General features: G+C 35.6%; 1 protein-coding gene across 4 annotated transcripts in view; it reads left to right on the top strand.

Moving 5' to 3' along the window:
• Positions 1-1,884, top strand: part of MTCL1 (microtubule crosslinking factor 1) — a 279,300-nt gene extending 277,416 nt beyond the window's left edge. For 3 of the 4 annotated variants that reach the window (XM_053714926.1, XM_053714925.1, XM_053714924.1), the window contains one exon: positions 847-1,884. In XM_053714926.1, coding sequence (XP_053570901.1) covers positions 847-1,056 — 210 coding nt within the window. In that variant the 3' untranslated portion in view covers positions 1,057-1,884. The remainder of the gene's footprint in view (positions 1-846) is intronic. The other variant, XM_053714927.1, reaches the window with a different exon arrangement.
• Positions 1,885-15,357: the final 13,473 nt, after the last annotated feature.

Genomic DNA, 15,357 nt, shown 5'->3' with positions numbered 1-15,357 from the left:
ATAAAAAATAAATGAACTTTGTTCTTTTTTTAAACTGCACGAAGCAGTTATAAGGGGTTAAAGTGAGGAGATGTGGTGTGTTAGAAAAAAGGCTCCTAAAGTGCCTTTACATGGAGGTCAATGGGAGACTGTGTTTTCACTATAAATATCAATATGCTTATATACATATATATTTATGTGTTTATATGTGATTGTACACATAAAATATATGTATATAAGCATATACTTATGTATTTATTGCTGCCCAACCCTGCGATAGGTGGTTTGCCATGGCTGTCAGCATGAAAACGAGGCTACCATTGGAGTCCATGGAAGCGCTCTCTTGTGAGTGTTTGGCTTCTCAGCAATTTCTGTGCGCTGGTATTACTGAGGGGAGTGCAAATATTTTGCTCATAATCTAGCCCTAAATGGGCCAATCGTTTTTCATTTTGAAACAAGTACATAGAATGTAGTAATATTAGTAATTTTTGGGATTTGTCCAAATCTGAATATACGTCTAGTCAGAAGCGTTATATAATAAATAAGATCCTTTCTTTAATGTATAACATTCTTATGATTTATAGCTAGACAATGTGTAATTACTTTTAGAAAATGTACTTCACTTATGTGCTTTTTTTCAATACATTATTTTTGACCATTTGTTTTCAGCATTCCATAAAAAGCTGTTCTACATACAGCAATACATTTTCTATTAACATAAGCCGCTTCCCTATATTTTTCTATCACTTTCATGATCTTCTATGCATAATTAAATAGTATATGTGAAAGTGAAAATGCAGATACATAACTGCAGTTCACATACAAATTCACTGAACGATAACTTACACTTTTTTGTTTACTGCTAAGGGACTGCCTTGTTCAGCATTAGCTCCGTCCTTGGAATCCAGCTTCTCCCGGCCAGAGAGACCAGCGAACAGACGTCTGCCTTCACGATGGGCCTCCTATTCCCCAACTGCCTCCAGATCTCCCTCAACTGTGGACCTCACTGTTTCATGCGAGGAGGAGAACAAGCACGTAAAGCAAATGGATGACACCTTGCATGAACTCAGAACTTAGTTCCCAAGTCACAGTGATTCGTCTCGGCCAATAGAGATACTTTCTAACCTTAGGAATGCCACCTACAATTACTGAATGTCAACTTGTGGAACATGTAGTTGTGTTTCTTAAATGGAACATCTAATGTGCCTGTATGCAATGACCATATATATGTCTCCATCATTTCTACTTAGTTCTGAAAATACATGTAAAAATGATCAAAAAAGATAACACAGAAAAATGAATGCTCAGTAACTCTCAGTGCTGTCTGCCTTTTTATTTTTGCACTTTTTTTTGTGTTTTCCCCCCTTTTCATTTAATTGCACATTTGTTGTTTGTCTTTTTGGTATTATTTCTACTCTCAGTGTTAATATTTACGTAGACGAATTATATTTTTGGAAGTGCTTCATGTTATCTGAAGCTGTAGAGAAATAACATAAACTGTTCACTTAACTGAATAGTAATGTATTTTATGAACTTGAGAAATACTAGCAAAAAAAAAAGTCTTATCAAGATGGCTGTATGCAAAAAATAAAATAAATGTCACTTGATAGCTGATCCACGCACTTTAGTGCATGTATATACTTTTACTGTAAGGATCCATCATTCATAAGAATGAATCTGTTTTACTGTAATATTGTTGTGTATTTATGTACTGTACTTTTATCATTAGTATACTTGCACTGATCACACAGGAAATGATTTTTTGAATTACCGTCCACCAGCTGTATATCTACATTTCTCTGTGAAGTTTCATGGAAAAGCCAAGGCATAATGAAATGTTACGGATTACATTTGCAAGTATGTACAAAGCTATGGTGAAATGGAATAAAATCCTCAGCATTTAAATACTTCTGAATGTGTTTTTATTTTCATTGTTCTATGTCAGACTTGATTCATGAAGAATCCGTCAAACATTTAGCAAGTGAATAATGTAATATAGCAGCGAAACATAAATCAATTATATCAGTCTCAGTTATGTTACTGTTATTTATTTGTTAGATGAAAATATATTTATATTTTACAAGAGTCTTATAAACTTCTGACCAAAGGTAAGATGATGAAAATTCCCTTTTTGTTTATAAAATAATTTCTAGCAATGCTGCAGCAAAGTATTCATATTCATGCAAAGTATATCTGATATAATGTATTTAAAGGGACAGTCAAGTCCAAAATGATTCAAATAGGGCATGTCATTTTAAACAACTTTCCAATTTACTTGTATCCCCAATTTTGCTTTGTTCGCTTGGTATTCTTAGTTGAAAGCTAACCCTAGGTAGGATCATATGCTAATTTCTGAGACTTTGAAGACCGCCTCTTATGTGAATGCATTTTGAAAGTTTTTCACCACTAGAGGGTGTTAGTTCATGTGTGTCATATAGATAACTTTGAGATCAAGCACGTGAAATTACCTAGGAGTAAGCACTGATTAGCTAAAATGAAAGTCTGTCAAAAGAACTGAAATAAGGAGGCAGTTTGCAGAGGCTTAGATACAAGGTAATGAAAAAGGTAAAAAGTGCATTAGTATAACTGTTGGTTATGCAAAACTGGGGAATGGATAATAAAGTGATTATCTATCTTCTAACAAAAATTCTGGTGTTGACTGTCCCTTTAAGCACAAAATGTGTGTACTTTATAAATACAAAGAATGAAGAAAAAATGTGGATCTTTTTTTAAAAAAAAAAAAAAGGTAATAGCTTTGATACATCAAGTTAAACAATGTTGGGGGAAAGATGCAAATAGCCAGAACTGAACAGGATTAAACTGCACACCCCAACATCTTACGTATTATGCTTAATTTATCAATGGTTGTTCCTCTTAGATTGTGTGTGGTTGGTTGGTATGAATAGCTAGATCCATATTCTTTGTTAGTGACTGAATTTTGAGTGTTTGATATTTGTTTAGAGGACATGGGATTATAGTGCACTAAAACAATAATGCCCTATTGTGTTCTTCTTGGTATACTATATCAGGGTTTAGCGAGCTAGGATTGTTGTGTATGGTAGACGAGGTCACCTATTCCTCAATTGTGATAATAAAATCATATCATTTATTCTTTATGTGGAGGTGCTAGATCCGTAGAGTGTGTATCGGTCTCCTCCATTGCCGACCTGGCCGCAGTCAGCGCCAGAGGAGGTGAGCTATATGTTTGGCCTAGCCACCCATAAATATATATTTTGGCATCCAATTGATGTTATTTATAAATAGGTCTGTTAAAAAGGGGGTTACAAGAGTTTAGATATGAGTTTCTGTGGATATGGTTGCAATGGGTTGTGTATTCTGATTTGAGCAATTATGCGTGCATGAGCAGTAAAGAATGTAAGGAAACATCATATTAGAAAACATTTCAATAGAAATAACACTTTTTCCTCCAACTTAGGCTAGTCTTAACAGTTAAATCCTATAATAAGTATATTTTAGATGTTTCACTCAGACTCAAAATACAGAAATAGGAGAAATCATAAACCAAAACGAGATCTTCTGCTCTTCCTATTATATTGTGCATACATAGGCTGTGTGGAGCTAAGAATATCATTACATTGCTGAATAACTAAGACTTCTATCTAACTTAGCTTATCCTGATAGATATTCAGTGATTTGCTCCCTGTTCTTTATACCTGACCTCAACCAATACATGCTTTTAGTCTCTGCTTTAAAAATTGTTATAGAAGATATGGAACTTCTCCTTGATTTGATCTGCCGTCTTGTTGTAACATCAGCAGGAGGTATTTTTGAAGTGCCCATACTTTTTTTTGAACTGTGTGGTGTAGCGAGGGCTTTATCCTGTAGTGCATGTCGTGAGGCTATGCCTGTGTTATCTCCGAAAGGCATGGGGTTCATTGTCTCTGATTCCTTAGCTCCCATGAGCACCCCCAAGATCCCCAGGTGGCTGTGATGAATCCGGTTCTTGTTCTTTTGGGTTACTTAGCCTCAATGTCTCAGAGTGTTCCCAGAAATCAAAAAGTATGTCCCATGTACCTGTATGGTAGTTGTCCGGGCTTGTTATCTGTTCAGGCGCCATTTTCATAGGTCAGCTGTTTGGTGTCTGCGCCAGATCGTCCTGCTGTGAAAGACATGATCCATCTTGAACGCCATTCCAGCAGATGTTGTTCATTAATATATTTTTGTCGCCCTTTATTGCAGGTGTGAGCTCTGTTTTGAACTTGTTGGGTAGTTGCATGGAATATTTGGATAGCTGCTTATTAAATTCTTCGATCTTTCTGTACCCTGTGGATACAACAAGTATTTTTGTTGAGTTTGGCGGTGCTATCTGTTCCTCCGGTGTAGCTGAAGTTGCTTTATCCATGAGGTATTGTAGCTCCTGTGTTGAAAGCGCCTTCCCTAGTAACATTTTGAAAAATTGCTTCCAGTTTGAGGAGCAGTAAGTCACATGAATCGGGAGCAGTTGTAGCCCACATGGCTGCGGTTAGGGTCAGCGTTGAGCTCTGTGTCATGGTTATAATAAGCAAATGTAATGTAAGTTTCTGGAAAATGTAATAATAGCAGCTGTTATCGCTCTCAGATGTTAGGGTAGTGGTGAATAGTAGTCAGTTCTGGAAGATCACCCCGGTTGAACCAGGGGGGGAACGCCACCTGTATATTAGCCGCTGCTACAGGCCTCTATTGTCCATTTCGGTTTTCAGGGTCATCAATACAGCAACCTGAGTTGATATTTAAATTATATACCAAGTATAGTCACAAAACTAGTTGTGCCTGTGTATGGAGCTATAAATGTGGAGTTATAATCAGCGGATTTCAATCCCTTCTCCCGGAGCTCCAGAAAAGTGCGACTTCTCTAAGCCGCTGTTTGGACACGCCCCCTGTATTATTTATTTTTAAGTTAATTTATTACCTCAAAGTTCATCAAACTACCTTTTTATTGTTTATTATTATATGGACAACAAAAATACCACATCATAATCACCTGAGAGTCACTAATAGTATTTTTTTATGGTAATCTATTTTTCCATTTAGGGTTGTTTTTTTTTTATTGTTGTTTTTGTTTTTTGTTTTTTAGATTGGTGATTTATATCATCTGCATATGAGATGCAATAAAATAACACATCTATAAAGCTTGCTTGAATATATCCCAAAAAGAATTTAAAGGGATGTTAAATTCAACATAAATGTCCCTTGAAACATTTTGTTGAGAGATTATAGCTGCTGGGCACAACAATACAATACTACAATATTAAGGCTACTACTTACCCTGCTGTTTTCTTCTTTACAGGTGCAGGTTAGTGAAGCTCCACATTTTCATACTAGGTGCCTCCATATTGGAGCTTATTTATTCTCACACCCTGTGTCACTAGCGGAGCACATTCACAGATCAGTGATGTTGCAGTCTCTGTGACGATTGAGTGGGAGCTTTACTGTTTTGATTTTTTTTATATACATAAAATATATAAAAAAAATAAGAAATTATAAAGATAGATAGATAGATAGATAGATAGATAGATAGATAGATAGATAGATAGATAGATAGATAGATAGATAGATAAATAGATAGATAGATAGATAGATAGATAGATAGACAGATGTAACAGATGCAAAAATATAAAGGTCTCACTAAACAGTGGCGCACAGAGTGCAGGAATAACTAAGCTCCCAGATGTGGAGCTTCACCAGCCTGTAAGGGATAAGAATAGAACGGTTTTGAAGAAAGCTGTAGGCACCAGAGGAAAAACAATAGTTTTGTGAGAAGCAGCCCTGCTGTTGTAGTTGTGCCCACAAGTTTAATGTCCCTTTAATTAAGGGAAAACATATTGCACTGTACATTCATCATTTATGTTGCCTGCTTTTTACTGTAAAATACCAAAGAGTTCTTGTTCCCTACTGAAGTTTCTCCATCATATTAAGAATGGTAAAATGCACAGTGATTGTTTAGCTCAGATCACAGGCTAATTTTCATATATCCCTAGTTGGCCACAGCAAACCGTACAAGAGATGTGGACTCCACAAGACTTTTCAAGAGGTGTATCCCTCAACTGAGCTTGATTTGCAAAGCCGTGTAAATCGTTCTAACAAATTCACAGTTTTAAGTTATTTGAAAACATTTGTTTTGCAATTCAGTGCTTAATTGCTTATATATGATTTTAATTTCCCTTTTTTTTTTACACTACAGCGGAACCATATTCATGAATCGTGGTTATATAGCATTATGGCTTCCTTAAGAGTCATTATGTCACCCCTTCTGAAAAAAAAAATCATTATGTCACCCCTTCTGGAAAAATCTGTCATTCACCCCTTCTGGAATAAACTGTCATTATGTAAAATTATTGCTGTTTTCCCATTCTTGTCTTATCATCTGTCTGAAGCCAATTAGATACAGGTATGATGCAGGGTTAGGCTTGCGAAACGTGCCATGTGCACTCTTAAAATTGGAAAACTCTTATTATATTGAATTATCGCTCCTACTATTTTACAATGTTATATTATATGTTTTTGTTTATAGCATTAAAGAAGTAGTTTAGGTATAAGAACATAAGCAAATTTATAATTTTATTACAATCTAAACCTTTTCTTCTGGGTGAATCTGCTGTGATTTTGTATTCATGAATGTGCAGAGCATTTGTATGAATGAGATGCTAAGGTTCTGCATGGCTCTGAATCTAATAAGATCTGTGCCATTTTAATAGAATTACAGCTATTCATTTACCAAAACCACTTTCCTTTGTATGTGGATTTGGAAATCTTATTTGCTACATCTTATCCTATTAAACAATGATCTGCACTGATCTGATATATGCAAAGTCTCACTGTCTCCCAAAATCCTGAGTGTGTTTTTGATAATAACCTGATTTTTTTGAAAGCTTTACTGCTGACAGTGGCTGCTTTTGGAGATTCGTTATTGTACTTAGGCATGTCAAAAAGTATGTATTTGTTTTGCTTGAAAAAAATAAAAGGTTAAAGTGAAGGTAAACTTTCAGGAATGAGTGCCCGGTTTTTAAAAATACTATTAAAAACAGGGGCACTTTCATTCATGAAAATTTACATTTCACCAGTTTTGTTAAAATACTTACCTTTTCTTCTTGCAACCCAGAGCAGCGATTCCCCCTGCCCGCCGCTCATCTTTTAATACATCAGCAATGAAGATTCCGGCTTCCTCCAATCACTGTGTGGCCTCAGCCCTCATGTTTACTATTTATGCTGTCATATGATTGGTATCTATTGGGATAGGTAATGTCAGTAGCGCGCATCTCCTGTTTACACTTAATGAATGTTAATTCTCAGCGTTCATGGTAAATGTAATTAAAATAACGTAAATAAAAACATTGCAGGTAAATTTCCCATGGCTTGCCGCATGCACAGGCTTCATTTGGCTCAGTGGCACTAGTTACATCACCTATCATCTCATCATAGCAGACAGGCTATAGAAGCAGTGGACCACACAATTGTGTCAAATATTTTTTGATATAAAACTCACATTAGAGAAATATGCACCTTTATTAATTGTTTAGCTTTAAACTGTGAGTAAAACGGTTTGATTCATTGCAATATTGCAGATTATAAAAGCTCCATTCCGGACGCACTGGCATTTAGAAATATTTTCTTTTGCGCATGCAACTTATGACCAAGATGATTGTAAGAAATAGGGGATGGCAAAACATTTTGCGCATGCGTATAACATAATAATCAAATGTGCGTGTATTCAGGAGGGCAGTGAACATATTAATATGTAGATTTATAGATAAGATGCATATTAAATAAGGATGCTTGGACAAAAAGAGGGGCTGGCGTTGAAAAAGAATTTTTTATTTTTAAAGGATTATAATTTTATTGTATCGGAAGCTTTATTTTTATACTACGGTAGGTCATTTATAATCATTTACACATAAACTATGGGCTAGATTACGAGTGGAGCAGTAGTTTGGGCTCCTGCTTGTGCATTAACCCTGCTAGAATTTGGCTTTTTCTAATCCGACACTCGCAAAAAACGAGCTACGAATATCACAACCACGTTAACGTATTCCCCCATAGACTTCAATGGAGCGCGACAAGTGGAAAAAAGACCTAACACCCTTACTTGCGTGCAAACTCAAAATGCACTATCCCAACATTAAATATTAATATTTCACATTGCAATGTTATGTATATAAAAATGTTTTTTTGGTAAAATATATATCTATACCTATACACTTCAAGTGAGTTCTTGAATTTCATGTGTTGGAAGCAGGAAAAATGGGCAAGTCAAAGGATCTGAGTGACTTTGACAAGGGCCAAATAGTGATGGCTAGACGATTGGGTCAGAGCATCTCCAAAACGGTAAGTCTTATGGGGTGTTCCCAGTATGCAGTGGTTAGTAGCTACCCAAAGGGGTGCAAGGATGGACAACCGATGAACCAGCATCAGAATCATGGTCCCCAAGGCTCATTGATGCATGTGGGGAGCGAAGGCAAGCCTGTCTGGTTTAATCCCATGGAAATTGCTGAAAAAATAATGCTGGCCATGATAAAAAGGTGTCAGAACACACAGTGCATTGCAGTTTGCTGCATATGGGGCTGTGTAGCTGCAGACCGGTCAGAGTGTCCATGATGAATCCTGTCAACTGCCGAAAGTTCCTTCAATGGGGACGTGAGCATCAGAACTGGACCATGGACGAATTGAAGAAGGTTGCTTAGTCTGCTTGGTCTGATGAATCATGTTTTCTTTTAGATCCAACATCTGTGGGATGTGCTGAAACAACAAATCCGATCAATGGAGGCTCCACCTTGCAACTTGCAGGACTAAAAGCATCCGCTGCTAATGTCTTGGTGCCAGATACCACAAGACACGTTCAGAGGTCTTGTGGAGTCCATGCCTTGATGCATCAGAGCTATTTTAGTAGCATGGGGGGGACCTGCATGGTATTAGGCAGGTGCTTTTAATGTTCTGGCTGATCAGTGTATATCTATATGATTATATATAGGTAAAGATATATACAGCAGATTTGAACATAACATTGAAGCTAAGAAAAAGAAAAACTTCCTTAGGGACTATCTAGAAATGCAAGATATCAATAATGAAAATAAAAATTATATTGAAATTGATAATTAAGAAGAGGTCTGGGAAGAGGTGAATACGCCAGAGTGCACCCTCGGGACCCATATGAATACACACAACAAGTTTAACTATCCCAATATTAGAAACATGAATGCAAACCAATATAAAAGCAAAAATCAGAAGAAAAATCCTACTTCTGAGAATAGAAGATCTAGTAATACATCTAATAAGTTTCCTTCAGTCCAACAGAAAAGACTGACTAGTACAAATTCAGAAAGAACTCAGGGAGCATATGGAACACATAGAAACACCTATTTTAACAAAAGAGGGGATAAAGAAAATTCATATAAACAGGTCTCTTGGAGAAAGGAGAATAGGGACTGGCGTAACAAACAGATACCAAACCATTATTCAAACCAGTATTCAAGTAAGTTTAGACAGAGAAATAATCTATTATAGAGGTAATAACAAAGAATGGAAACATCATCAAACATTCCATTACAATACACCTCATGTATACGGTCAGTCTTCATACAGACATAACGAAGAACAAAGTAGACCACAGATATACCCACAATCCTCATATAGATCTAAGGAAGAACCAAATAGACAAAGATCATTAAAACAGAATAAGCACAAATTTTTAGAGAAAGTTTGGGCGGGAAACCATTTTCCAACAAACTCTATAGAGAAACCATCTCACATACATATAGAAAGATTAAATTATGACATAAATCTAAGACCTCAGTGGTCTCTGGGAACTCCCAGAAAATGAAAAGGACCAGAAGAGTTAAAGAGGAGGAAAAGTGGTGGGAAGTAGAAAGAGACAGAGAAGAGCCCAGAACCCCGAAAAGGGGAAAACAGGAGAATCTCTACTAAAAATATTCAATCTATCCTCCACCTCCTTTTTGAATATAGAGTTGGAAATACTATCTAGAGGCCTCAGTTTTTAGACACAGCAAATTTTCAGAGACTACTCAATAAAAATGAATATCAATATCTACTACACAAATATCCAAAACGTGCAATATTTTATCATCTCTCAAAGATTCATAAAGATCAATCAAATCCACCCGGCCGCCCCAATGTATCAGGGATAGACTCTCTTACAGCTAGGATATTAGAGTACGCAGATTATTTCCTGAAACCTTTGGTACCAACATTAAGCTCCTATCTTAGAGAATCCACAGACATAATTGGTAAGATAAGTCAAATCAAGTGGAAAGACTCCTATAGGTGGATGACACTAGATGTGTCATCCCTTTATACTAGCATTCCCCATGAGCATGTAATTGTAGCCATGAAATGCTTTCTAAGTGAAACAGAACTAACTAAAGCACACCAAGAATTAATTTTCGAATGTATAAGATTTATCCTAGAAAATAATTATTTTGAATTTGAAAAGCAATTTTATTTGCAAATTAGTGGAACAGCCATGGGTACAACTATGGCACCCAGCTATGCCAATTTATATATGGGCTTTTGGGGAAAGGAATATATACACCATAACAACCCATTTAAAGAGAACATAATTTGGTGAGGCAGATATATTGACAACATTGTCCTTATATGGAATGGAGATTAATCTGCCTGCACCGATTTCATACATTATCTAAATGAGAATACTTTGAATTTAAAATTTACGTCAAAAATATCTAAAGAAAGTATAGAATTTCTAGATCTTATTCTGTTTCATGAAAACAGCCAAATCTGTACCAAATTATATTGTAAATAAACAGATTGTAATAGATATTTAAGAGCAGATAGTGGCCATTATAAATCATGGATAAAAAATATACCATATGGCCAATTCCAACGACTCAGACGAAACTGTACAAAAGTGAGTGATTACAAAAGAGAAGCAGATGTATTAAAAAATAAACTTTTACGAAAGCAATACCCTAAGAATTTGATTGATAATTCTCTAAGCAAAAACATGGATAGAAATCAATTGCTAGTATCGAACAAAGATCGCCAGACCAAAAATATTCAAGTCAAAACTAGAAATGTTGGGATGATAACAACATATAATGAAGCAGAACCAGAAATAAAGAACATTCTGAAAAAATATTGGCCGATCCTACAAGATAAATTCCTACAAAAAAGTATAGGACAGGCACCTAAAGTAACTTTCAGAAAAAACAGATATTTAAAAAAAAAGTCTGGCACCTAGCAAATTAAAACAGCCATTAACCAAAACAAATTGGCTTACTACTACAAGCAAGGGATTTTTTAAAAAAAAAAGTTAGTTCTAATGCCCACCCTCATAAGAGCTTTACCAATTGTAATAGCACATTTGTAGTATATATGCTTGAATGCACATGTAAGTTCCAATATATAGGACGTACAAAACACCCTTATAAAAAATGCTTGTTGGAACACATTAAAAATATTGAGACAAGGTTAAAAGGGCATAGTCTTTCCAGACATTTTAAGAAAGCACATTAGATCCCAAACATCTGATAGGAACAATATTGGAACATGTTCAAGCACCTAATAGAGGGGGTGACAGTTTCCAGAAAATGAGACAACGTGAAACCTATTAGATTCACTACATGGGAACAATGAATCCAATGGGTCTCAATGAAGACATTTATTTGGCAGCATTTCTCTAATAGAATTGTCCCACAGGATTAAAAACCAATTACAACAGTACTTTCCACCAAATAGTTTAGGTGTAGTTTGCAACAGTTTTATTAACACATAAAGCTATCTCCATTAACTATGGGGAGAAATATACTATATGTTACGATACAGATCAATCCTTTGTCAGTATTGATTTAGTTGGTTTAGAGTCTAGAACTGTAGTTACACTCAGCCCCACACTTTAGGTTTACATGTCTCTCTAAGCAATATCCATTACTTTTAGAAAAACATACCTATACATATTTGGGTCTTTAGAACATCTCAAGAAAGGGATAGATATACATAAAACAAAGTTTAAAAAGACAAACTTAAGTACTTAATAGGACTTACAATCACCTAGATTACGAGTTTTGCGTTAAAATTGATAAAACAGCGTTATGGCCCATAACGCTTTATTTTCCCTAATGCTGCTATGACAAGCACACCTTTAGCCTGTAACGCAACGTCAGTACTGAACTTTTAAAAAAAGTCCTTTTTCAATGGGACTCCCATAGCGCCTGCATTACGAGTTTGCCTGGGAGGCCAAAAAGTGAGCGTTACACTATATAACCACAAGATCCGTAACGCCATCTAAAGTCAGCAGTTATGAGTTTTACGCTACAAAGCTGTAACATAAAACTCATAACTAAACTGTTACAAAGTGCACTAAACAACCATAAACTACCTATTAACCCCTAAACCGAGGCCCTCCAGCATCGCAAACACTATAATAAATTTATTAACAACTAATCTGCCACTCCGGACATCGCTGCCACTATTAAATTTATTAACCCCTATTTCGCCGCTCCCCGACATCATCGCCACTATAATAAAGTTATTAACCCCTAAACCATTGCCCTCCCACATCAAAAATACTATTTGAATATTATTGACCCCTAATCTGTGGTCCGCCCACACCGCCGCTATAATAAACCTATTAATCCCTAAACCACAAGCCCCCCACAACGAGATATACTAAAATAAACTATTAACCCCTAAACCAAAAGCCCCCCACAACGAAATATACTATAATAAACCAATTAACCCCTAAACCGTAAACCCCCCACAACGAAATATACTAAAATAAACTATTAACCCCTAAACCTAACGACCCCCTAACTTTATATTAAAATTACAATTTCCCTATCATAAATTAAATTAAAACTTACCTGTCAAATTAAATAAATTAATTTTAAACTAACAATTAAACTATTATAATTATTAAACTAAAATTAAACTAACTACCAATTAAATTAAACTAAACTTTTTTTAAATCCCTATAGCGCTCAAAACTCGTAATCTAGCTGATTGTCTTTTATTTAGTTTATGTCTTTTATTTAGTTTATGTTAATTGAATATTTATTTAAAGTTGGTCAATTTGTCAAAATTTTGTTTAAACATCATATGGATCAACTATAATTCTTAGGTTTTAGGGCTAAAGCAAACATTAGGTACTTTTGTATTCTCAACAATCCAAATCCTGGAATTTAAGGCTATCACAATATCAATGTTGAAATTGAGTTTTGACACCTCTCTAAACACACATCCTTCTAAATATATAATATTCTACTCACAGGTACCAGACGTAAATATAATGGCTCCCTTAATTAAATAAAATTAAGCTTAGCAACTATACATTTTTGTCACTTTTTTGAAGCGAGTTACCAATCTTACTATAGTACCGCACCTAGTTTATAGAGATATACAAATTCTTTATATTACTAAACATGAAAGGGTATGTTAACCTATCTCCCGAAAAAATGCATCACACATGAAAGACAGGATAGTCTGTGTTTTACTTTGTAACACTTATTTACTTTCCCTTTAAAGGGACATTAAACACTTTGAGATGGTAATATAAAATGATAAATTGTATATAATAAAACAACTCTGCAATATACTTTCATTATTTATTTTGTCCTCTTTGCCTGTAATTCCATTCTGAAATTGTGAGCTTTTCAGTTCCTGTTAGAAATGGAAGTGCAGAACACTGTTAAATCCAGCACAACCATTGGCTGCACACTCTAGTGACCTATTTATAACTGACCCTAATTGGCCACAGCAGAGATGGTAACACAAGTTACAACATGGCAGCTCCCAGTGTTTTATAGACACTAAAACTTTACACTTATTTTGTCACTTTTTAAACAACTAATGAAACTTTAAAAAATACATCTACATGTTAGTCATGGACTAATCTTTTCTTTGAATTCATCATTCTATCTAGCATGTATTTAGTGTTTAATGTCCCTTTAAGTAACGTTCAAAATTATTACATTACATATCCTCTTTGATGAGCCTAACGAAATAGAATGATATAAGGTAGACTCCTTAGCTAAGCACAGGAAATTATGATAGTTAACTCTATATAAACACTAAATAAGTACTCTCATTTGTAATATTGAGCAACCATCCACCGGGTACTAAGACCCTGTAAACTCCAAGCAGGACCGCTTTTGATTAACGTCTCTGTACGTAGTACATATCACAATGGTTTCCACATTAACGATAGATACATTGCACATGTATGGCTCACGATGCTCATGTGACACATAACGTCCCATGTCAAAAGAAAAAATACGCCCACTCAGCTACCCTGTAATTCCACATTCCTCTAATGAAGAAGTTTTTTAAAACTTTGAAACGCGTAAGGACCGTTTGAGTGGGCTAACAGGGAATCTTGCATACCGGCAACTATATTTGTTATAGTTACTTTTTTTTATCCATTTTCGTTGTTCTTTGACTTGTTTTTATAAGCCCCACGGCTCACTAACTGTGGACTTTTTAGAGATATCTAACTAATAGAGACTACTGTTACAGCCTCTGTTGATCAGAGGTAACCATGGGGATTATTGTATACTACATATTATATTTTATATGCAAATAAGCTTACCTCATCATGAATTAAGGTTATACTTTGTAAGTGCAATAACTATTGTTCCTAATAAATTAGTTGGAAATTTATCACAGAGTTACGCTATGTGATTTTTTCTCTCTTCCATTTTTCTACCATTGGGATATTGGTCCTATAACCCATACTCCTGAGGTCACCAGGATTCTCACTACCACACAAAAGAATCATACCAGCTCAAGGGCCTAACAGAGCATTCGTTTGACGTTGATCCCTACTCTACTACACAGTGACAAGGGATTCAGAAAAGGGACCCTAGGTGGAGGCATCATTCTAATAACGGAGGATAGAGGAGAACTTCCCCTCACCCCCACAGAGCTGATAACTTACCTCATAGGATTGAGGTCTCATCTGGTAAGCAAAAAGCGGTTTACCCAGATTCACACAGATTGGAACTGTGAATCAAGTGGCTTTGAAGAAACTTCTATTTATTTTCTTGTTTATAGATATATTGTAGTTTATAGATATATTGTATCTGTGCGCAAATTTTGCATTATTGATTTCCTCTTTCTATTATTACAGAGATATATAGGATTATCTCTTTAAAAATACATAGAACGTATTCCCCTATGTGAAGAACATTGGAATGTGAAATATTTACAGCTCCCTCTCTCCCCCTCTCTTTTGCGTTCTCTCTCTCCCTCTCTCTTTTGCACTCTCTTTCTCCCCCTTCTCTTTTGCGTTCTCTCTCTCCCCCCCTCTTTTGAGCTCTCTCCCCATCTCTTTTGAGCTCTCTCTCTCCCCCCTCTCTTTTGCGCTCTCTCTCCCCCCTCTCTTTTGTGCTCTCTCTCTCCCCCCTCTCT

This window comes from Bombina bombina, chromosome 5 (genome assembly GCF_027579735.1).
Source record: "Bombina bombina isolate aBomBom1 chromosome 5, aBomBom1.pri, whole genome shotgun sequence".
Classification (NCBI taxonomy): domain Eukaryota; kingdom Metazoa; phylum Chordata; class Amphibia; order Anura; family Bombinatoridae; genus Bombina; species Bombina bombina.
Note: the sequence above shows the minus strand (reverse complement) of the source record. Positions and strands in the feature narration are given on the sequence as shown.